Here is a 22,296-nt window from a genome sequence, read left to right on the forward strand (position 1 = left end):
AACTCCGCGCAAGCCCAGTCGTGTCTCTCCCGAGAGAGGCGCCGAGTTCCCTAGCAACAAGCTTTCTCTCTAGACTACCCTCCAGGTGAGGTTTACGTCACGTCGGGGGGGAGGGCTAACAACAGGAGCGCTCTCGGGATTGGTCCCTAGGAGAAATTCGCCATTCTCATTGGACGAGACAGTCACCGCCCAAACTGGAGCCTAGAAAGCTAAACGCAGGCAAGTCCGAGTGGATTTTTGCCGAGAGCCTGGAGCCGACCGCTGCAGGATCCACTCCAATGGTTGTGCAGCTACACTCTTCCCGCTCATCACACACACAGAAAAAAATTATCAGATCTCGCCCTGGCCGGGTGACTCAGCAGGTTGGAGCGTCGCCCTACACACCGAAAGGTTGCAGGTTCGGTCCACTCTCGGGGCTCGTCCGGGAGGCAACCTATCGATATTTCTCTTCCAAATCTCTCTCTCTCTCTCTCTCTCTCCCTCTCTCTCTCTCTCTCTCTCTCTCTCTCTCTCTCTCTCTCTCTCTCATCAATAAACATATCCTCGGATGAGGATTTAAAAAATCTCAGATCTCTGTCAGGGTTTTTCCTGAGGCCAGGAGAGAGTGGGTCAAAAACCTAAATAAAACACACAGCAGGAGCCCAAACCAGACACACACACCCAGCCTATAGTGCCTCCACCCACGCCTCAGTTTCCCAATGGAACCTGAGCGCATCTATCTCCTTCCTGCCTCGTCCATCCCTACGGGTTGACAGGCACCCCCTCTGTTAGGTCCCCGCGAGACCCAGAGGTACAGCTCCACGGGGGTAGGATATGGAGCCGGCCCGGACACAGAACAGGGAGTATGAACCAAGCCCGTGCAGAGGAAGACAAAGCTCGCAGGCAGAGCGAGCCTGGACATGCTGGGCGCTCCCAGGTAGGGCCCCACCCACACAGGTGCCTCCTTGGGAAGAGACAGGAGAAGGGGAGTCAGTCTTTGTAGCCTCTCTACCCCTACATGGAATTAGGTGACCTGGCTTTGAGCTTAGGCTTCAGGCCAGAAAAAAAGGGAGGAGAGGGGAATGTGAAAAAACAAGAAAGTGCCCTTCTGGGTCCTGATGGAAGAGGCGACTGGAAGGCTGGACTCCTGGGGTCCCTGTGGAGGAGGGGGCTGGGTACAAGACGCCTTTGTCCCTTTTGGATTCTGGTTCCACCTCCCCAACCCAGAGCCACAGAGGCCTGCCCAGGAGATCTTACCTCAGCTATTTCTCACCCCAGGGTGAAGGTGGGTCCAGACCCGCCCCTCCTCAGCTTCCTATAAGTGCTGGGAAGCAGGGACGGCTGGGCCACACACCATGAGGCCCTCCGTGACACCGAGGACCTTCCTGCTGGCTCTCGCACTGCTATGCACCCTGCTGGGTCTGGGTAAGTGACCAGAGGCTTGGACTCCTGGGATTCTCAGGAAAGAGAGGACTAGGAGAGAGCATTCAGCAAGGTCCTCCAGAAGGAAAGAGGAGGTGTCCTGGGAATTCAGGTTCATGATGAAGGCACAGGCTAAAGGAAGAGAAAGACTGGGACCCCAAGAGAGGTAAAGCTCAAAGGCTGTTGTGATTGGATTTCTAAGAAAAGAAGGAAGGGACAGGGTGGGCTCTGAATCCTCTGTCCCTCAGGAGGGGTCTCAAAATAAGATATTTGAATTCTAGAAAATGAGGGAATGACTACAAAGGGACATCTTTAAAAAACAAAACAAGACAGTGGAGGGGAGAGGTCTGTTTTCCTGGACTCTCGGGAGTTCAAGTCCCCGGCCCCTCCTCCCTTAGAGGCAGGAGCTCCGGCAAGGCCCCCTTCCCCAGGTCCCAGGGGTCTGGGCCCCCAGCTGCCCCGTCTGTCAGGACGAAGGGGTCCATACCCTCAGCCCTCTGGTTCTCGCTGTTCCTTCCTGAACGGGGGTGCAGACCCCTGCCTGAGCTCCTACTGTCTACAAGACCTGCATGCACACGGCTCCTCCAAAGAGGGTCCCACACCCAAGAACCAGCTGGAAGCTTCACAAAAGTCCATGGAAACCTCCCCCAGGACCCCTCCCTGTCCCCGAGCTTTCTCAGAGGACCCGAGCGTCCAAAGTCAACAGCCTTGTAATTAGGTGAACAGGCTCATGGTGGAGTCGCTTCCCGCCCCAGGAAGCAGCTTTGCTGGCATCATTAGCGCGTCCCTGGTAGAGCGCTGGACAGCTCCCTGGCGAGCGGTCAGCGCCCCGCCCAGGAAAGGGGAGACTCGCGTCCCTCCTCCCGTAGACCCCGAAAGTCCGCCCCTGCCCGCGATGGCGTCTCCGGGATCACTAGCCCACACCACCCGGGACCACAGCCTGGCCCTCCTTCTGCCCTGCAGGGTGCCCGCTAAGCTGCGAAGTGTGTAGGGGCTCCGGTCCCACGTGCCGCGGAAAAATGAAGACCTGCGAGGCCGGCAAGGACGCCTGCGTGGTCATCGTGGGGGAGTCCAGCACCAGTAAGAGCGCGGAGCGTCAGTCCCAGGGAGGCGGGTGGCGCGGGCAGGGACCATCGCGGTGGTGGGCGGACAGGGGAGAGGAGGACTGTCTGGAGGTGGATGGAGGGACCTGAATCCAGTGGAGCTATAGAAATCCTTGTTGTCAGGGATTTCTGAAAGAGACTCTCCAAAAGAGAAGGTGGGGGTGGGAGGCAGATACGGGGGCTTCTTCAGGCAGGAGGAGGTGAGGAAAGGACACGACGGGGCAGCAAGTAGTGAGAGGGGAAGAATCTAATGGGCGGCGGGAGGTGGGGGGTGGATGGAGGACAAGGAAGGGGCGGGGTGGGCTGGGAGTAATGTAAACAGGGCCTTGCGGGTGGGAAGGAGAAACGGACTACCCCAGGGATCGAGGGGATGGTGCGGGCTGGAAGACACCTCTCCCACCGGAGAAGGAGGAGGGATGACGTTGGGGTGGCAGGAGAGAAATAAAAGGACAAGGAAGATAATCCCAGAGCAGGCAGAGAAGTAGAGATGGGGCAGAGGGGAGGCTGGTGAGTAGAATGGAGAAGAGGGGAAGGCTTAAATGGCAGGGAACATCCCAGGCCTGAGACAGAATAGGGGAGATGGGGAGCAATGGGAGAGAACAGAGGGGGGGGGGGGGGCGCGATATGGTGTGCGGTGTGCCAACGAAAGGCTGTGACAGCAGATGGAGGGCAACGTGGCAGGTAGGAACGATCCGGCAGGAGGGGGCATGTCAGGAAGGTGAGAGAGCTTGCAGGCCGCCCTACTCACCTATCCAGCATTGGCAGGTGGGAGACAGGCCGGAAAGGCTTGAAGGGACACGCACCTCCCCTGTGGGAAGGAGCTGCACACCCTGGGGCAGGGGGAGGAGAGGAAATTATGGGGTGGGAACCCATTGGTGGGGTGACAAAGGGAGACCTTTCAGTTGGGTTGGAAGAGACCACATGTCGGGAGGAGGGAAGGCGGTGGAGACCCGAAGAGACCACTTACAGCAAGACCTGGGGGTAGCAGAGAGGGCACAGTGGGCCGAAGGGCCGAAGGGTCGCAGGTCTGGGAGAGACCATCTAGACAGACCGGGAGTGCTACAGGGTGATGGTGTGAGGGCCGGGTCTGTGGGAAGTGACCTCCTCACCCGGGAAGACTGGAAACCAGCATCTCACACAGCTGCAGGGCAGCAGTGGGCGACCTGGGAAAGACCATGGTCCACAGAACCTTTAGAGGGTGGCTGTGGCGTGGCTGTGGGGTGGAAGGGGCAGTGTTAGGCAGGCCCGGCTTGGCAATGGGGAACAGCAAGTGACCACCACAGGCTGACCAGTGGCTAGGGCGGTGAGGTGAGGGGTGAGGAGAGCTACCTAATCCACCAATCCAGACTGTACCGCAGGCAGATAAGGGGGTACAGCTTCAGGAGGGGTGGAAGAGGCTGTCCTAGAGAGTCATGGGGTGGGGGAGCTGGGGGGGAGAGACCCCAGGCGGGGCCCCCAGAACCCAGCCCCCTCCCCCGGCCCCACCCTGCAGAGGGCCACCACTCTGTGAACACCTACAAGGCCTGCATGAAGTTCAGCGACTGCTACTCGGGCTTCGTGTCCACCACCATGGGCCCCAGGGACTACATGGTGTCCAACACGAACTGCTGCCAGAGCGACGGCTGCAACCGCGGCTCCGTGCCCCGTAAGTGCCCTCGCAGCCCGGCATGGGGGGAGGGCCTTCCAGCCCACCTGAGAGCCCACCCTTGATCTGTGCGCAGGAACACTGGGCAGGCACCCTGCCTGCTGAGCCTCAGTTCCCACTCCCGTAAATGCAGTGCCCACTATCAGCCACTGCCCCCCAGGGTTCCGGTGAGTTTGGGGGAAGGATCTAACATCTCTTTGCACCTTATACCCCACCCTCACGCCCAGCTCCCCAGAACAATCGCACTGAGAATGGCCTCCTGTGTCCTTCCTGCATCGTGCCCTTCCATGAGACGTGCCCGGGGACCCAGGTGGCCCGCTGTGTTGGCCAGGAAACCCACTGCATCTACTTCGCTGGCAACGTGCAGGCTGGTGAGGGATCCTGGATCTCTGGAGGAGGGCACAGGGACCCCAGAACTGGAAGCCCATGCTTGCAGGTTCTAGGGGAGATGGTGGCCCCAAAGGCCTGGGTGAGGAGGTAGCAGGATCAAGATTCTTAGGTCATGAGGAAGGAGGGGTTGGGGGCTCCGAGTCCATTCTGAAATTCCCCTCCCAGGTATCATCAACACCAAGTTTGCCACCCGAGGCTGTGCAACAGAGACTGCCTGCAACACCAAGCCCGGGGCAGAGGTGCCCTCAGCCTCCTACCTCTACTTCCTGCGCCGAGCAGACTGCCTTCCCGCCCCCCAGCCCCCTGGCAGAGCCGAGTGAGGAACTGAGGAACGTATGGCTCGAGTTCCCCGTTTGTCCTCAGTGTGCAGCTCCCCTTGTGCCTATAAAGCAAGCAGATTAACCATGCAAGCCTAGCAAGTCTTTGTGATGTGATGCATCTCGGGGAGGTGGGTTGTACGAAGCTGGAGGCTCAACCTTAGGGACCCCCTCTTTGCAAGGAAGAGAGGGAAAAACCTACCTTAAAAAAAGGATTTTATTTATTTATTTTTAGAGAGAGGGGAAGGGAGGGAAACATCGATTGGCTGCCTCTTGCATGCACCCCAACCAGGGACAGAGGGAACCTGCAGCCCAGGCATGTGCCCTGACCTGAATGAATCAAACTGGGGACCTTTCGAGTCTGGGACAACGCCCAACCAACTGAACCACACCAGTCAGAGCTCATTAAGGGATTACTCCCTGCTGGGCCCCTGTCTAAATGTTTTCTGTGCTGTACTTCATTTTTCATAATTACAGCAGCTCCGAAGTTGCTATCAGTATCCCCATTTCACAGATGGACGAACTGAAGCACACATGGTAATGTCATTTGCCTTGGGGCAAACTGCTGGGGGCGGGGGGTCAGAGGCCAGAGGCTGTGATTGCTGCTCTTGAGTCACCTCCCCTTTTTTTGCCTCAGTTTTCCTGTCAGCAAAATGTGGATATCCATAGTAACAAACTTTAGAGTTGTTGTAAGAGTCAAATGAAAGAAAACTAAAAAAGTGCTTATGCAGTGCCTAGCACCTTTAAGATAGTGGTGACTGTAGAGACAACAGTCTGAGTAAATAGTCATCACTGTAATAGGTGCCACTTAGTGAAACGGCCATTGGTTGGCAGGTGCTAATAAACATTGTTGTGGATCGGGACAGACTAGATTATGCTACAGTAACAAAGAAGTCCCTGATCTCAGTGGTTTACAACAACAAAGTTGTATTAGTCAACTCACGTGCAATAATACTGTGTAACAAAGCATTTCAAAACAGACTTGTAACAACAAGCATTCTTCTTAAGCATTTGTGGGTGGCTAGGGTAGCTCTGCTTCTGGTCATGGATTGGCTCGATTTGGCTCTCGTGTTGGAAGGAAGACTCAAGTTTTGAGGGCTGCACAGTCTCCTGGGATCAGTGGCTCCGTGGCAGATCACAGGAGCCCAAGAGCCAAGTGCACTGAAGGCCCTTGCGGAGGTCAGGGCTGCTAACGTTCCACTGAGTAAAGCAAATCACCCGGTCAAAGCCAGCATTCGGGAGCAGGGAAGTTTCCTCCCACTCCAGTGGGAGGAAGAGGAATGGTATTCACTAAACAAGTCACCACAGGCTGATTCTTCCTTCACCCCGGTCCCACACGTCTGGCACCGTCCACAGGTGTTCTGTTCATCACCGGCATGAGCCGCCACTGACCGAACACTGCCCGTTTCTGTGCATAGGAAAGTCTCACCTGGGTGACTACATGCTGTGGTTCAGAAGTGAATTAACACAACTCATTGAATGGAGCTGGCCACGTGGCCCCACCAAACGGCGTGTGGACCAGGAAGTGCCACTCTGCCCTGAGGCAGCGACAAGTTCCATGAGCAGCATGCATGGCCACCGTGGCCTCTTAGGGGCACTTCCTCATTTTGTCTTCATGGCTCCATGTGATGGGCTCCAGTATTCCCATTCCTGTTTTCAGGGAGAGAAACTGAGGCTCAGAGAAGGGATGTCACACTGAAGGTCACACAGCTAAAAGTGGCAGCACTTCAGATTGTATTTATTGTGTCGTGTTGAGGGGGAAGAGAGACCACATCACAGAGAGAGGGAACAAGCCTGTATTAGTTACCTTTTACCACATGACCAACCACCTTAGTGGCTTAGAACTATCACCTTTGATTTTGCTCATGATTCTATGAGTCAGCAGTTCAGTCTTGGATTAGCTGAATGGTTCTTCTGCAGGTCCCTGCTGGGTCTGGTTGCCGTCAGCTGGGTAGCCCTGTTTCAGAGGGCTGGCTGGCTGCAGGCTGGGGTGTCAAAGCTGACTGGGCCACATCTCTTTATTGTCCAGCAGATTACCTGGGGCTTCTTGACATGGCAGCGGTGGCAGGGGTCCCCAGAAGCCCCAGTGCATGAGCGCTTCCCAAGCCTCCGCTTGCACCGTGTTTCCTGTTGTCCCAGTGGCCCAGCAGACCGCATGGCCAGGTCTAGGGTCAGAATGAGAAGGGCCGTCTAATGGCATGGCTACAGAGAGGCTGAACAAGTTGGAGGCATTAATGCGCCCAGCTGCTTCCAGATCAAAGATGCTTTACCATCACAAGTCCCCAAGGTCAAAACAGTCACTGGTCCACCCCAACCCCCAGGGAGGCAAAACTCTAATACAGATAAAGTCTCTTGATTCCAGTCCAAGGAAGTCTTTCTTATATAGAAGCCCCCCTGTCCTTCCCCTCCCTCGGACCCAGGAGTCCCCACCCTTGGCCCCCCCCTCCCTTGGACCCAGGAGGCCAGGCTTTCAGCTCCAGTTAAAATCCCAACTATCTTTTTTTCCCTTCAAATCCCAAAAGAAGAGACACAGAATGACATTTCTACTCACTTTTATTCACTCCTCCAAACAGCAACGCAGGCCAGCCACACCCTTGATTCGTCCTTTCATGGTTCTCCACCTCAGTGGACACAAGTCCCTCCATCATTATGCAGAAATGCAGGAAACTTGGCTCGGATGATGAGATGTCTCATCGCTCCAGTTCTTTGTGCCTGTTCTGTTTCTGACCAATGGCAACGCCAAGATTCATCATACACTTTCTTGGATTCTTGCCTTTGAGGGTCTTCCAGCCTGGAGGTGCCATGCAGACACACCCTAATGGCAGCCAATGATCTGTCCAAAAGGGAGACTCAGTGTTTTCTACTTGGATGCTCCCACAGACAGGTGCCTCACTAGCAACCTTATGCCTCCACAAAGTCTAAAAGTCAATGTCATTAAAAGTCATGACTTAAAAGACAACCACTTGAAAAGGTAGCTGTGACACACACAAGTGCCAATGCACAGTTATATACAGTAAGACAATCAGCACTCCCAACAGCAGAGACGCATGCAAACAAAACCGGGGCGGGGCTTGCTTTCCCAGGTCCCATCTCTGGCATGAACCCCACTGGCATAGGGGCAGAGGGAATGGGGAGCAGGGGAGTGAGGTCAGACAGAACCAAATCAGAGGAGGTGTCAACACGGCAAAGAGGAGGGCATTCTCTCCTGTGAACAAAGACGCCCAGACTGGAGCCATCTTGGTGCTGCCCGGGGCTGAGGGCGTGTGGGCAAGGGTACACAGGCTACCTCTCAAGCTCCCAGTGTGCCAGGCTTCTCAGAAGGGGCTGCAGTGTGTACCTGGGTACATACACTGAATTCTCACAGTAACCCTGTGTGGTAGATACCATTTGCCAGGTGACTTGCCCAAGGTCACCCCCAAAGTCAGCAGGACCATCTGACCCTAGTGCTGTACTGATAGAATTTCATTCCCCTGAGGCTTGAAAGCTTTCGCAATTCCTGGAGCCATTCAGTGGAGCCAAATGCTTTCTCCTATCTTGGCCATCTCTGCTTAGATAGGAGTTCAAGGTGGGGATGGGTAGCCAGCCCCCCGCCCACCGTGTCTGTGCCTCAGGTCAGTCACCCTTGCCTGCGGCCGTCACAGGAAATGTCACAGAAGAGAAAATAAGGCACTGGTCCAAGTCACCCAGGGTGACGATGGCAAAGCTGTGCTTGCTTTCCAGGCCCATCACCTCTCCGACAGGCACTATGTCTGCCATTAGATGCTTGTTTCTCCCCTCATCTCAATTTTTTCCCTGTTGTGTGGCAAGAGGCTGACAATCTACATGTCAGCCCTAGTTCTGCCACTGGCTAATGAAATAAAATATTTACAAAGCACCTACTGTGTGTCAAGTACCATTCTAGGTGCTGGGGGTATAGTAGAGACCAAGAGAGACAAGGGGATAATAGCTGATAAATAGGTAAATAAATAATTCTCTATAGTCATAATTGCTACAAGGAAAATTAATCTGCTGGGATGAATGGTGGGGCGGGGGGGGGCACAGCGGGAGGTATGAGCTACTGAAGTTAGAGTGCTCAGGGAAGGCCTCTCTGAGGGAACTTCTGAATTGAGACCTGACAGAATGAGCCACTCATGGAAATGGTGGCGGGGGGAGGGCAGGCACAGAGCATTCTAGGCAGCATGAACAGCAAGTGCAAAGGTCCTGAGGCAGGTCCCAAGGTGGCCCACTCAAGCATCAGAAGGAAGACCCAGCAAGCTGGTTGGGGTATGGGATGGGGCAGAGAATGAGAACAGGCAGGGGCCAGACCATATAGGGCCTTGCTGTGTGCTGTTGGGCCTAGAGCCTGCCCTCTCTGGACTCTGTTCTCCTCAACCATCGTAAAAGGGATTCTGCTGGATGGCCTCTCAGCCCCCCGCCCCCTTTCTGTTTTTGACACCAAAGAATTTTGTGTCCTATGGCTGTGCCTCTGCACGCAGGCGGCAGCCTAGAACCTCCCAGGCACTGTGGTTTCCGCCTTTGCCTTGTGGCACGTTCCCACAGGCAGGAACACCCGCCCCGCTGTCCGTTGGGTCCCTTGCTCACTGCAGCCTCTGTGTACACTACAAGGCAGCGCTTTCTGAGCACACCCACGGGAGCCAACACAGAAACACTGGGATTAGTACAGCCGTACAGCTGCTTCTCCAGAAAGGCAGGTATCAGGGCTGGAAAGGGTTCAGGTTTAATGACAGAAGAAACCAAGTCCAAAAGTAGAAACTGCTAAAGGGGCACAGTAGAGGGGAACAGACTCCCCAGAGAGCTCCTCAGCACTTATGACATGGGAGCAATCAGTCACAGAGAGAAGGGCAGTTTCCAGGACCGAAATCCATTAGGGATTTGCAGGAGATACCTCTGAGCTATGGGTTCCTGCCCTTCCATACCCAGACGGTCTTACTCCTGGTGTCTGGCTGCCCCTGGGGCCCACTCTGCCCCCCTTGCCTTCTCCCCTCATTTCTGTGTGGCCATCCTCCCCACTACAGCAGGGAAATGGGTCTTTGTCACCAGGTTCCCCCCACTAGGAGCAAATATTAAACATCTGTATACTCCCCAAGACACCAAAAAGATTTCTAGCTCTGTTGCAGCCACCCGTTCCCTCCTCTGGAAGCAGACTGCCCACCACCCAGGAATTAGGAACCAAGGCCCACAGCCCTCTTGGGAGCCAGGAGCCTGAGACCCCAGAGAGTGCCCCGTCTCCCCCCGCCTCGTGAACATTCAAAGCCCACCGCCTCCTGAGGAACTGAGAGGCTGTGTGCAGACCTTTTCCCCCTAGAAAACCTAGACCCCACACCCCTATCCTATCCCTAACCCTTTGTGGCTCATAAGTCCAAGAGTCCCAGCTCCCTGGAGCACCCAGCACGAGGAAGACGTTCGCCATCAGGAATCAGGGCTTTGAACCCCCCCCCCCCCCCCCCCCGATCCCTGGACGACCAGATGTCCATTATACACACTTTCTACTCCCCTGGCAACTAAGATATATCCCCTTCTAGAAGTCCAACCCCCTTCAAGACACAAGTCTGGGGGTGCTGCCCTGTGATCCCACAGAAATCAGGAGTCCTGACCCCGAGGTTCTATACCCCTTCAAAACCCAGGAACCTAGACGACTAGAAGTCTCATCTCCCTTAGGCATCCAGGATTTAGAGTGGCCACACACCTGCTCTGTTATCTCAAAGACCCACACATCCTATGCCAGAGTCTGGACCCCTCAACCCCGTTCCTCTAAACAGGACGTGGAGTCCTCAACCCCTGGCGGAGCCAAGCAGCCAGCATGCAGAGCACCCTGGAAGCCCTGGCCCTCACCCCACCCCTCACTGAGCAGGCGCAAGGGGTGCCAGCACAGCCTCCGCATCTGCCAGCATCTCGTCCAGCGCCTGCAGCAGGACGCCATGCGCAGCGCGGTAGCCAAGGCCACCGGTGGCCGCTGCACCACCCGCGGGCCACAGGAAGGAGAGTGCACCCAGAGCTGCGCCCCCTGCAGTGCCCTCCCCGGCCCACGCACCTAGCCTCGCCTCCACTTCTGCGCGTGTCACCGGGCCAGGGAAGCGCGTCCGCTCCGCAAGTTCCCCAGGGGCCAGGCCCAGAGCACGCTCGCGTCGGGCCAGCGCTGCGGGTTCGAGTCCCAGTGCCCGCCGCCACTCTGCCAGCTGACCGCGTAGAAGTGCCACATCACAGGCCCAGCCAAGCCCAGGTACTGGTGCGGCGGCCGCCGCCAGGCTAGCTAGCAGAGCCGGGCGCCAAGCCCCAGCCCGGAGTGCGGCAGCCTTGATTCGGGCTGCACGCGGGGACGTGGGAGGCAGCGCCAGCAGCAGCGCCCCTGCCTGGGCTGGGGGAAGCGCGCGCCTCAGCCATGCGCAAAGCCCTGGGAGTCCGCCTCGCCGCAGGGGGAACACCGGCGGCGGTGCCTCCTCCAGCACCTCCCAGGTCTCGTCCTCTGGGCTCCAGGCAGCCACACGCCCAGTGTCCCCACTGCCAGACTGCTGCGCATCTGCGCCAACCTGCTGCAAACCCTCCCTGCCTGCTTTCTCTGAAACTCCCCCATCGCCTGCTTTTTGAGATCCAGTGACATGTTTCTCCAACCCCTCTCCGCCTGCGTTCTCCAAGCTCTCGACACCAAGGGACTTCTCTGCTTTTTCCTCTTCCAGAGACTCCGGATCTTCGCCCTCGCCATCTGTTCGCACGCAGACCAGCGGGGCATCAGGTAGCACCAAGGGCCGGACCTGGGCCCAGTCCTCCTCAGTGGGGGCCCCAGGGGTGACGAGGATGAGGGCGTCGTAGTGGGTTGGGTGGCGGGCGGCAGCGCTGCCCCCAGAGCCCAGAGGCACGGTCCAGAGCACCACATTGGGGCGCTCTGGGGCAGGGTAGGGCGTGGGCCCCACAGGCGCCACCAAAGCAGGCACAGCACCTGGGTCCCCAGGATCCAGCCCGAGCAGCACATCCAGCACAAGTCCCATGTCAGCAGCGCCAGCTATGGCCAGGTCCAGCCGCGCGCTGCCCAGTCGCTCCAGGCCAGAACGAACCCAGGACATCGCTGCCTCCAGGCCACCGGTCTCAAAGGCCTCACGCACAGCCTCCAGCTCAGCTGCTCCCAGTACCTCGAAGCCATCCTGAGCCGGTGGCAGGAGCCTGCAGGGACAGGAAGGGATGGGGTCAAAGGCAGAAGAAAGGCTAAAGGCCCAAGAGCTGAGCTAGGGGGACCGGGTTGGGCTATGACAACAAGGGTGGAGCTTTCTGAATAATCCTTAGTAAGGCAGGAGCAGGAAAGGGAGAGGGCTGGCTGGTGGCTCAGCAAATAGAAACCAGGGCTATGAATAAAGGGGAGAAGCTTAAAGCAAAGATAGGGCAGCTTGAATGAGGTTAGAGCCTAGAACCACACCTAGCTTGTCTTCCCAGGAATAGTCTGTGTGGGTGAGGAGGCTGTTCCCAGGAACCTGCAAGGTTAAGAAAAGGCCGTTCTGGGCAGGGCAAAACAGAGGGTGGGGCCTGGAGCAAAGACAGAACCACAAATGTATTGTAGACTACACGAAAGGCCTGCATTATTCACTATTCAACGTGGGCAAGGTCAGCAAGAGGGCTTTTTCCTGACACTGGATGTAAGGAGAGGAGTAGAGATGGGGGTAAAAGCCTCATCTACTAGTTCTTCCCAGGGGAACGTGGCTAAGGAAAACAGAGAGCAGTGGACCTGGAGGAGAAACTGTGGTTCTCGAAGCCTCATTTTGGCGTCTATGAAATGTGGCGGCTGGGAGTTGGGAGTGAAAATTCAGGACATAGCCAGCAAGTGGGCACAAAAACAAGAGGAGATGAGAGAAAGGCAGTGGGGGAGGGCACCCAGAAATAACGAAGCTCACCAAGGGTGAAAAGGGCAACTGGGGTCACTTGACAACCAAGCTGATGGGGAGAATAAGGAAGATTTGAGACTACAAGTTTTCAGGTTAAAACATTCGTGAGGATCACAAGCTTGTGTGACAGGGTGAACCCTTCTCCGAACTTTTGCCTGGGGGCAGTATTTGGTGATAGGTCCCAGCCTCTTCTAGAACTCTCTTTAAGGAGTGGGGCTTGTGACCTCAGAGCATTCACAGGAGACAGGACCTGGATGACAGGTCAGTACCTCCAGCTGACCCTTGGCTAGTGCGGGGCCTAGATGACAGAATACGGTCAAGCACAGATGGCTTGCTTGGTTGGAGCAACACTGACCTCAAAATCTGCTCTGAGGGGCGGGACTGGATTTAGGAGCATGGCCTCCAGTAGATATCCCATTAAGGTTTGCCCTAAATTCACCGGGGGGCGGAAGACCTTAAACAACCTGCGGGCGAGGTCTAGACAAAGAGCTAGCCCTCCCTAACCCGCCCTGAAACGAGCAGCTCACCTCTGCAACGCCTCCGCCTGGCTCCGCAACGCCGCCCGCAGGCGCTCCAGTTCCTCGCAGCCCTCTTTGCTGCTGCAGTCCTCGGGCAGCACGTAGAGAGGCACAGCTCCCAACCCCGCGCTTTCCAGCAGGGTCACGATCTGATCTCGGGCCTGGGCTTCATTTTGTGAATCCCCAGGACGGAGGTTCCGCACAGCCAGCAACGGGGTTCCTCGGGCCAGTGCGGCTCGCGCTGCGTCCCCCAGCGCTGGTGCCAAGGGTTCATCGTTCCCTTTGGGGCCGGGCAGCACCAGGACTAGCACGTTAGCCTCCGCTGCCCAGGGACCCGGTGCTGCTGGTGGACAGCTCAGCTCGCCCAGGAAGAGGCCGGGGCCTGCAGCTCGCAGGCTGGGGATCCCGGAGTCTGGCCGTCCATCGGGAATCTCTACCACCTCCACATCCTTGTTGCACAGAGCTGCAATCAGTGAGGACTTTCCCGAGCCGGGAGGCCCCAGGAACAAGGCGGTCACGTCACCCCGCGGTGGAGGCATAGCTGCAAAGCAAGAGATGGGGAAGCCTGAGGTCAGAGAGCACCTAATCGTTTTATTTCCTAGTCTTTCCACTCTCGTCCTAGATTTCAGTCCTCCACCCTGTCTCCTTCCATTCTCGGGTGTCACTCCCAGGGACCTAGAAATCTGGTGCCTAGACCCTATTCCCCAGGGCCCCGGAGTCCTGGCCAGTCCTCTTTATGGATGCGTTTCCCCTTCTGCTTCAAAAACTGAGAAACCCGGCCTCCAACCACCTCCTCCCTCAGGGACGCACTTGTTTTTACCCGCACCCCTCCTCCAAATCACCAACCGAGCAAAGAGCCGGTATACGAGAGGGTACAGTTGCTGGCGGCTCGTCAGCCTCCGAGAAGCTCCGCCCCTGGAGTCGGCAGACGGAGGCCGAAGAGGATAGAGCACCGGGATTTGGGGACCACCAGACGCGTTCCCGGAGCTCTAACCTGACGTCACTCTTTTTAGAAGGGGGTGTGTCTAGGAAACGTGATCGCAGGGACTCACCCCTCCGTAGCGCCTGCGCAGAACGGTCCCGGGGAACTCACCCTCCAACTCTGGCCGCCGCAGGACCTTGAACAATGAAGCGAGAGCGCCTGCGCACGCGGAGCGCCTAGCACGTCTGCGCCGTAAACTTAGGCTTGTACGGCTCGAGACGTCATCATAACGCGCCCCTGTGCAGAGAAGGACGCCCTCCGTTATTTTCAGGACTGAGTGGGCACGACTGTGTAACTGCCGGACGGCAGTTCGGGAGCTCGGCTTCAAGAGGCTCGTCAGGAGAAAGGGCGTGGAAACCACCGGGATCTTGAGACCCGGTGGGCCCTACCCTGCTTCCCTCCGGGTGACCAGCAACTGACAGGCGCAACGAAAGGCAGCCTTCTGCCGCTTGGAAAAAAAGCGGAGACCTGAGTCGGTGAAGATCTTCTGAGCGTGGCGCGAGGGGAGTCCGGGACTCAATGGCAAATAAAGTCTTATCCCCTCAAAAAAAAAAAAAAAAAAAAAAAAAAAGCGGAGACCTGGGCTACCCTCCAGGAGAAGGGAGAGCCGAAGTCGATGCTTGAGACAGCCAGACCTGCTTGAGGGGAAGCTGCTGAGAGTGCGCGTGGGAGGCGGGGGTTCTGGGTGGAACAAGAGTTACAGGGTGTCAGAGAACGCTGTCTCCCAGGAAGAGGCGGGCTAAAACATGGGTACCATTACCTGCTCCAAGACACGTGGGAGAGACGGGAACGAGGATGGTCTCAGAGATCAAGGGTTCCGCACTCTTGAGTTCAGAGAGCTAATTTAATGTAGGTCTTAGGTCTCACACAGGTGAGATGGCTCTAAGGAGAGTCACAAACCCAGGGAGTCGAATCTTTTGGGAGGGTTGAAGTTTCTCTGGTAAGAGCTCCATTGGATTAGAGTTCAAGGACATGGTATCTTGGAGGGTCAAAGGCTGGCAAAGACAGCCTCTGTGTCAAAGCGGGCTCTCTAAGGCTGGCGACAGATGAATGACTAAGTTTGATTTACTGTTCTATCATGCAGGCACTTCTCTTGACCAGAGGGGTCCCTAGTCACCATAGAGGACCCGCTTCCTAAGGAGACCAGGGAGCAGCAGGATTCTTCCAAAGAGAGGAGTCCTTGCGGTACAGGAGTTGACATCTGTGAGTCCAGCTGGCTGGAGGGTGTGGTCAGGAACTGATGCTAAAAGGGTTTCTATGGCATCTCAGTGTCCAGGGCACTGCAGGGACTTGCCTGTTGAGGAGCTGCCCTAACAGGAACTGCCATTCCCCATCCTTACCCTGATCACCCTCAGATGTCCCCACCCTGCTCTGTCCACTTAAATGTGAATGGGTGCAGTTCAGAGGGGCAAAGTGTCATCTGGAGGGGCTCAGCGTGGGAGATGTGGCTGGGAAAGAACAGAAACTGAGAGGAGTCCCAAGGTTCCACTTCCAACTATGCCCTAGACTTTCAGTGGGACTTGGGCCTTGGTTTCCCTGTGACAAGGGGTTGCCATTACTTACCTCCCAGGGCTGTTATAGGGATTGGCAGCAGAAAAGGGGAAAGCGTGAGGGTAACGAAGGTACCAACAGCTCCTACTGAACACTCACTATGTGCTAGAACATTAACACCCGCTACCTTATTCAGTCCTCCGAACAGACCCTATGAAATTGGTTGTCACTTTCAGAGGAGGGAGCTGAGGCAAAGAGAGGTCATGTATTTGTGACAATGACAGCCACAGTGTCAGTGCCCTCCAGCCAAAAAACCTTCAGGAACACACTTGTAGTCAACAAATGGGTTTATTGCTCACCGCACCGAGGAAGCACACATACCATAGGGGCACTTCAAATCATCTCATTAATAGAATTTTTATTTTTTTTTATTTTAGTTTTAGACACAGGGGAAGGGAGAAAGAGAGGGAGAGAAACATCAGTGTGTGGTTGGCTCTTGTGCACCTCCTACTGGCAACCTGTCCTGCAACCCAGGCACGTACCGGACTGGGAATCGAACTGGTGACCCTTTGGGTCACAGGCCAGTGCTCAATCCACTGAGCAACACCAGCCAGGGCTGGAGTGTTTTGTACAAAGGACTGATGATAGGATTTGGGTTTGTGGTAGGTGATGTTGGGAAGTGCTCCAGGAACAGGGGTTTTGCTCTGGATTGGATGGTGCCAGGAAGCCTGGCAGCTCTGTGGCTGGCTATCTTAGTAATTCTCATCTAGAAGGCAGGGGAACACAGCAGGCACAAGCTGTGACTAGTACGGCAGCCGCCGTCACTCATATTGGCTAGGACGGGGTGCCTGGTCATTTTTGTGGCTTGGACAATGTTCGTGTTTGTCTGTGTTCAGATGCTGTCATGGCAGAGTTTTGGTGTCTTGATTCCGTCAGTATGGCCTTGTCTGATGACACTCTGTGGAATTGTTTATATTCAACAAAATGCCAGAGTCTGCCTGTGAGTGCCAGGCCAGCTCCCGGCTGTGGGGCTGCTTTTCCCTTCCTTTATAATAATAATTGCAAACCACTATGTAAAGTGTTCTAAGCACTTTCTATAAATCCGTTCATTTATTGTTTACAACAGCCCTATCAGGCAGATACTGATATGGTTATGACCCCATTTTCCAGGAAGAAAGCTGTTGTACCTGCCTGGGAAATAGTAGAGCCGGTCTGGTGCAGAGGCTGTGCTCTAATCACATAGCTCTTGTGGAAGGAGAGACTCCCTGGGTTCCAGTCCTGACTCCATCTCATTTCCTAATCTCATAGGGAGCACCCTAACTTCTTTTGAGTCTCAGTCTGATCGTCCATAAAACAGGCCCAGTGATGATCTGTCTGCACTGCTGTCCAGCCCTGGCATACAGTCTGGCACATAATAAGCACTGTTAATTGTCATGATCCTGGGGCATGGGAGGTCCTGGAAACTCTTGCCGGACTCCCCCGACCTCTCCCACGGCCCTTAGACCATATGGGCGCCCTGCAGTGCATCCGCTGCCTCATCTCTTCGCTAACTCCAAGTTCCAGCAGCATCACATGAAATGGGAGCACCCAGCAAGCACAGCCCAGAAGCTGCAGGGGACCCTCTTCATCTGCTTCACCTGCAGCTGCTCCTTCCTCTTATCCAAGGCCCCGATCACCCACCAGCACAGCCACAGTCCCACCACCAGGCCCTCCCTGCTGGCTGTACCACCACTGTTCAGCCCACCTTCCCCTGTTCTGACTGGCAGGACCTTTGGTCAGGCCTCTGAGGTGGCACTGCCAGGTGAGTGAGGCCCGCACCCCTCCTGGCCTCTGTGCTTGCACAGAGTGTGGGCAGGACCTTGCCCAGGAAGCTGGGCTGCATCTACAGTACATCCGGCATGCCCGTGGGGAGCTTGGAGTGCAGCTTCAGCCCTCCCTAGGGCATTGGGGGTTCTATGGCTGGTGGAACCCTCCTCTGATATGGGATGGGCCCTTGGAATTTGCTTTCCTCCCAGGAAAGGCAAAGGGCTATTGAGAAGTAGGGCCCAGAAGATGTTTCTCATTTAGAGCTTCAGTTTTTGGAGAACAGAAAGGCCTTTGGGGAATCAGGGAAATCGGACAATAGTCAGATGTTTTGTTTAAAAAAAAAAAGAGTAATATCCCTGGCTGGTGTGGCTCAGTGGATTGAGTGCTGGTCTGCCAAACAAAGGGTTGCTGGTTCAATTCCCAGTCAGGGCACATGCCTGGGTTTCGAGCAAAGTCCCCAATAGGGGGCGTGTGAGAGGCAACCACACATGGATGTTTCTCCCTCTTTCCCCCTCCTTTCCTTTCTCTCTAAAAATAAATCCATAAAGTCTTTTTAAAAAATGAGAAAGAGGGCCCTGGCCAGCATAGCTCAGTGGATTGAGCAGAGGCTGCAAACCAAAGTGTTGCAGGTTTGATTCCCAGCCAGGACACATACCTGGGTTGCAGGCCATGGCCGGCAGCAACTGCACATTGATGTTTCTCTCTCTCTCCTCTCCCCCACCTCCCCCCTCCCTCCCTCCCTTCCCTCTCTAAAAATAATAAACCTTTAAAAAAAAATTCAGTGCTATTGCTGTCATCAAGATATGTGATCTAGAATCATATATACATATTTTTAAAAAATGAGAAAGAGGGAAAATTATTTGTATCTCCCTCATTCCCAAATAAATAGCTTGAAATCACAAGTAGCTGCAGATTGCAGAGCCACCTTTTATTCTTCCCGGATGGATGGCATGGGCTGCAGGAACAAACTGCTCTGGATTTGTGCTCGAATGGGGGCAGGGAAGATGTACTGCTGGCCTCCAGTACCACCCGATCAGTCCCAGACATGGAGTAGCTTGGGCCTTTGGGGATGCACAGCAAAGTCAAGGAGCCATCCTGAGTCACGTGGCAGTAGCAGTTCAAGTCCCTGTCTCCTTTCCACACTCTGCCTGCCTTTCCCACTTGGGGGGGCGCCATGGCATTGGGTGGCTTTGTTTACCCCTCCCCCCAGGAATTTACTACCCATTTAAATAACTTTATGTACCCTTCTGGCCATGGAATATTTAATACGTGCAGGTGAGATGGCATGAATAAGCTAACAGAAATAGTATCTAAAAACAGAAAAGCTCTATATTCAGATACCTAAACAAGGAACTTTGGCTTGTCAGCAGGAATTCCCAGCATACATAAGAAAGGCACGGGGAGGGGTGTACGGGATGTGAGAACATGGGTCCCTCCCCAAGCTCCAGCCCCCCTCCCACCCTGTGGGAATATGAGGAAGGCCATTTGTAAGCGGACCGTGAGGCCGACCTCAGGAGCCCGGCCAGCTCCTCAGTCAAGAAATGAGCAAAGACAAACTGTTTTCGGATGTGAGCCCAGACTGTAAACAACTGCGGGGAAACAGCTAGTGTTTTGATCTCACAGCTTGCACATGAGCGCCCTGCCCACCCAGTCTGCTTTGTTTCCTGTGTTCTATATATCCCTGTGCTGGGAAAGCCTGGGTTGGGGCAGACTTCACCAGCTGGCCGCCACGGATGCACATGTAAGTCTAAATAAACCCACGTCTTTCACAGCCAGTCCTCTGGGTTTTCTTTGGAATCAGCAGGCAATGTGTGGAGTGGACCTTGGCTCTTGGCATAACAAGGAGGGAGCTCAGGGCAGAGCGCCCCAGCACTGTGAGGAAACTGGTTTGGAATCAAACAGAGATGCCTCCTGTTTCCTATTGTGCTTGGCCAACATTGGGAGATTTCCCACTCAGACCCTATTTCAGCTCTTGAAAAGCTCACTCTTGGCTGAGTCCCACCAGGCCAGTTTTACTCCCTTGTATTACCTGCCCCTAGAGACAATGGTTGATGCATGGTATACAATAATCATAGGTTCATTTAAATTGAGGGATGTTTTTAAAGCCCACAGATGGGATGGATGTGGTAGACTGATGGAGGTCTCCCAATTTTTAGCTAGGCACATGGTGGCTACAAAGACCACATTTCCCAGATTCCCTTGCAGCTAGCTGTGGCTATGTGACGGACAGAGTTCTGGCTAAATTCCTGGGTAGAGTCCGCAGGCTTCAGAAAGGAACATTCTTTTCCTCCACCTTCCTGCCTGGAATGTGAATATCCAGGCATCTTGGACCATGAGAGCAACAGGAGAGATAGCAGAGTAACAAGACAGCAGGAGTCTGGACCCTGGTCAACGTCACGCAGCAGAGCCATCATATCAGCCCTAGAACACCCACTCCCCTACCGTCAAGTAAGGAAATAAGTCTCTACCTTGCTGAAGCTGCCATTAGTTTGGGCCTCTGTCACATGCAGCATAATTTACAACCTAAGGCAGAGTTCTGCAAACTAGGGCCAAATGCAGCCTGCCTTCTGGTTTTGCAAATAAAGTTTTATTGGAGCACAGTCATGCTCATTCACTTGCATGTTGTGTGTGGCTGTTTTCACATAGGACAGAGGATCTGAGTACTTGCAACCAAGATCATATGGCCCACACAGCCTAAAACAGCTAACATGTAGTCTGTCACAGTAAAAGCATGCCGACCCCTTGTCCAGCTAATAGACATACACCTACTCTGAGCCCGAATGCAGGATTCCCACCCTGGGAACGATCCCCTCTAGCAGGGTTGTGTGCACGTAGTGTTTGGGGCAGGCCTGGCCAGCCTGGAGCTCTGTTGGGGGATCACTTGTTTCCAAGATACCAACTTCACCAAAACCAAACATTTCCTCTGGCACTGGGTGAAAGCCCAGAAGTTTCTGACCCAGGTGTTTCACACCTCCCCTGCCCCAAACTCAAGTATCCCACCCCACACGTGTTCTTGGGACAGACAGCTGCCCACCCAGGTACCCACTGGCTTCCTGTTCTCTCCACACTGCAGATGGCATGGGATCCCAAGACTTCACACAGCATCACAGGTGACTCCCAAATCTTTACCTTCAGCCCAAACTGCAGATGTCCCCCCCATGAGACACAGCCACCCGGACAATACATGGAGTTGCAAACCTAACATGGGTCACCACAACTGCCACCATATTCACAAACTGCACTCTACTCACTTCTTGAAGAATCTGACGACTTCTCCCCCAGCCCTACTCTCCTAACTGCTCCCCTGCTGAGGATGCCCCTCCAGTCTCTGCTACAGAACATCCCCTGTGTGTATGTAAATCAGCTTACACCCTGCTCATTTAAAACCCTGCAAAGGAATCCCCTAAATAACTTCCAAAGACCTCACCCAGGCCCTCAAAACCCAATCACGACTGAGCCTCAGCCCACTCAGCAACCTCAGCTCCCTCCTCACTGTCTTCACTGCTGTCCAGCCACAGATGCCAGGCTGGCTTCTGCCTCAGGGCCTTTGCACTTGCTGTGCCCTCTGCCTGGAGGACTCTCACCCATAATTTCACAAGGCCACTTCCTCATTATTCAGGTCTCAGCATGTGCCACCTCCTTGGAAAGGTCCTTCTTGACCCGATTGGCTAAAGTAGCACCTTTAACCGTTACTCTAATATTTTCTCAGCACTCTTCAACACCTGGAGTCACCATCACACTTGTCTATTTCATTATTGGCATCCTCATTTTGGACTCCAAGCTCCCAAGGGCAGGTGCCATGTCTTCCTCACTGTTCACCCCCGGCACCTGGGATGGCACTTACCAAGGACACTCAAAAGACACCCCTTGACTTTGTGTGTCTGCCTGGCGTTGCTTGGCCTCCGCCGGCCTGAGAGCTGGCTGCCTTAAGTCCTACCCGTAAGAGGTATGGGCAGAAGGAAGGTGGGAGGGAAAGGGTCTCGCCTGGCTCTGGGCTCCTGCTGGAACCCCTCCAGCACCTTTCTGTGCTCACACAAGGCACTGTGCCTCTCTTGAGGTTTAAGCACCTGCCCATGGTGCCTCATCACCAGTCCCTGCACCAGCCACACGTGGCCTGTTGGGTTCTGGTCACCTCACCTGTTTCTGTAGCACGGTCCTGGGGGCGGGAACTTCTTGCAGACACATTTCACGGTTATTTCACTTTTTCGTGTTTGCACTTCCAGCCTTGCAACACTCATGTGACCAGTTCCCTGTGCTGTAAGTCCTCTTGGGAATTCCTACCTCTGAGTGAGCCTGAGGAACTTCGGAATGACCCCACGGGCAGCAGACTGGGTCTCGAGTCCCAGGCTCTCACGATCCTTATGGATTTTTGCTAACAAATGGGTCATTCTCTACATGTTTGCTCAGAAAGAAAGCCCTGCCTTAGGGCAGAAGAGGCCTCACACACGCTGCCCCAGGAAATAAAATCCGTGTTGTTTTAATGAGCCATGCGTTTCTGCTTTGATGATTCTAAGATTCAATGATGCTAAGTATAAGCTACAGTGGGTGTGAAAGTCTCAGCGGATCAACGTCAGGTTCTGTGATTCGGGGCTTCTAGGATGAGAAGTATGGGTTTTGAAAGATGCTTTGGTCTAAGAGCCTGTAATAGGGATCAAATGCAAACACTCTTTGGGGCCAGAGGGGTAACAAGTCAGTGCAGCAAGCAGGCGTGAGGGGTCCAGATGACGGTGGCAGGGAATGCCCCGTTACTCAGCTCCAGCCAACTGCTACCCCCT

At 54.9% G+C, this 22,296-nt stretch overlaps 3 protein-coding genes across 9 annotated transcripts in view; 2 read left to right on the forward strand and 1 right to left on the reverse strand.

Annotated features, from left to right (window-relative positions):
• Nucleotides 1-561: 561 nt before the first annotated feature.
• LOC114511058 (phospholipase A2 inhibitor and LY6/PLAUR domain containing) lies at nt 562-4,944 on the forward strand. 2 transcript variants are annotated; one of them, XM_028529676.2, is made up of 6 exons: nt 562-916; nt 1,258-1,404; nt 2,365-2,481; nt 3,997-4,149; nt 4,377-4,520; nt 4,705-4,944. In XM_028529676.2, the coding sequence occupies exons 2-6, from the start codon at nt 1,335-1,337 to the stop codon at nt 4,857-4,859; spliced, it is 639 nt and encodes a 212-aa protein (XP_028385477.1). In that variant the 5' UTR covers nt 562-916; nt 1,258-1,334; the 3' UTR covers nt 4,860-4,944. The 2 variants fall into 2 exon arrangements, with proteins under 2 accessions (XP_028385477.1, XP_035868918.1); XM_036013025.1 differs by lacking the exon at nt 562-916 and adding an exon at nt 964-1,007.
• A 2,447-nt stretch (nt 4,945-7,391) lies between these two features.
• Nucleotides 7,392-22,296, reverse strand: part of IRGQ (immunity related GTPase Q) — a 20,345-nt gene continuing 5,440 nt past the window's right edge. Inside the window, exons 1-3 of one of the 6 annotated variants that reach the window (XM_036013012.1) lie at nt 15,294-15,315; nt 13,252-13,783; nt 7,392-12,011 (exon numbers count right to left, since the gene is read on the reverse strand). In XM_036013012.1, the coding sequence (XP_035868905.1) occupies nt 10,697-12,011; nt 13,252-13,781 (1,845 nt within the window). In that variant the 5' untranslated portion in view covers nt 13,782-13,783; nt 15,294-15,315 and the 3' untranslated portion in view covers nt 7,392-10,696. Of the gene's footprint in view, nt 12,012-13,251; nt 13,784-14,062; nt 14,446-15,293; nt 15,316-22,296 lie in introns of those variants that run through there. The other 5 variants (XM_036013011.1, XM_036013009.1, XM_028529656.2 and 2 more) reach the window with 5 other exon arrangements.
• On the forward strand, nt 15,322-17,866 carry ZNF576 (zinc finger protein 576; the record flags this gene model as incomplete). Its single annotated transcript, XM_028530134.2, is given in 4 exon segments — nt 15,322-15,427; nt 17,218-17,253; nt 17,256-17,496; nt 17,498-17,866. Coding segments are annotated over 4 exon segments (636 nt in total), but the record flags the coding sequence as incomplete, so codon positions are not given.

Source organism: Phyllostomus discolor, chromosome 12, assembly GCF_004126475.2.
Source record: "Phyllostomus discolor isolate MPI-MPIP mPhyDis1 chromosome 12, mPhyDis1.pri.v3, whole genome shotgun sequence".
In the NCBI taxonomy this organism is placed as follows: Eukaryota; Metazoa; Chordata; class Mammalia; order Chiroptera; family Phyllostomidae; genus Phyllostomus; species Phyllostomus discolor.

Bases quoted from the DNA above. Each gene is read 5' to 3' on its own strand.
- LOC114511058 (XM_028529676.2), top strand. From the start codon at position 1,335: ATGAGGCCCTCCGTGACACCGAGGACCTTCCTGCTGGCTCTCGCACTG. The intron at 2,482-3,996 runs GTAAGAGCGCGG...CCCACCCTGCAG, and splicing joins CGTGGGGGAGTCCAGCACCA to AGGGCCACCACTCTGTGAAC. The intron at 4,150-4,376 runs GTAAGTGCCCTC...CCTCACGCCCAG, and splicing joins CAACCGCGGCTCCGTGCCCC to CTCCCCAGAACAATCGCACT.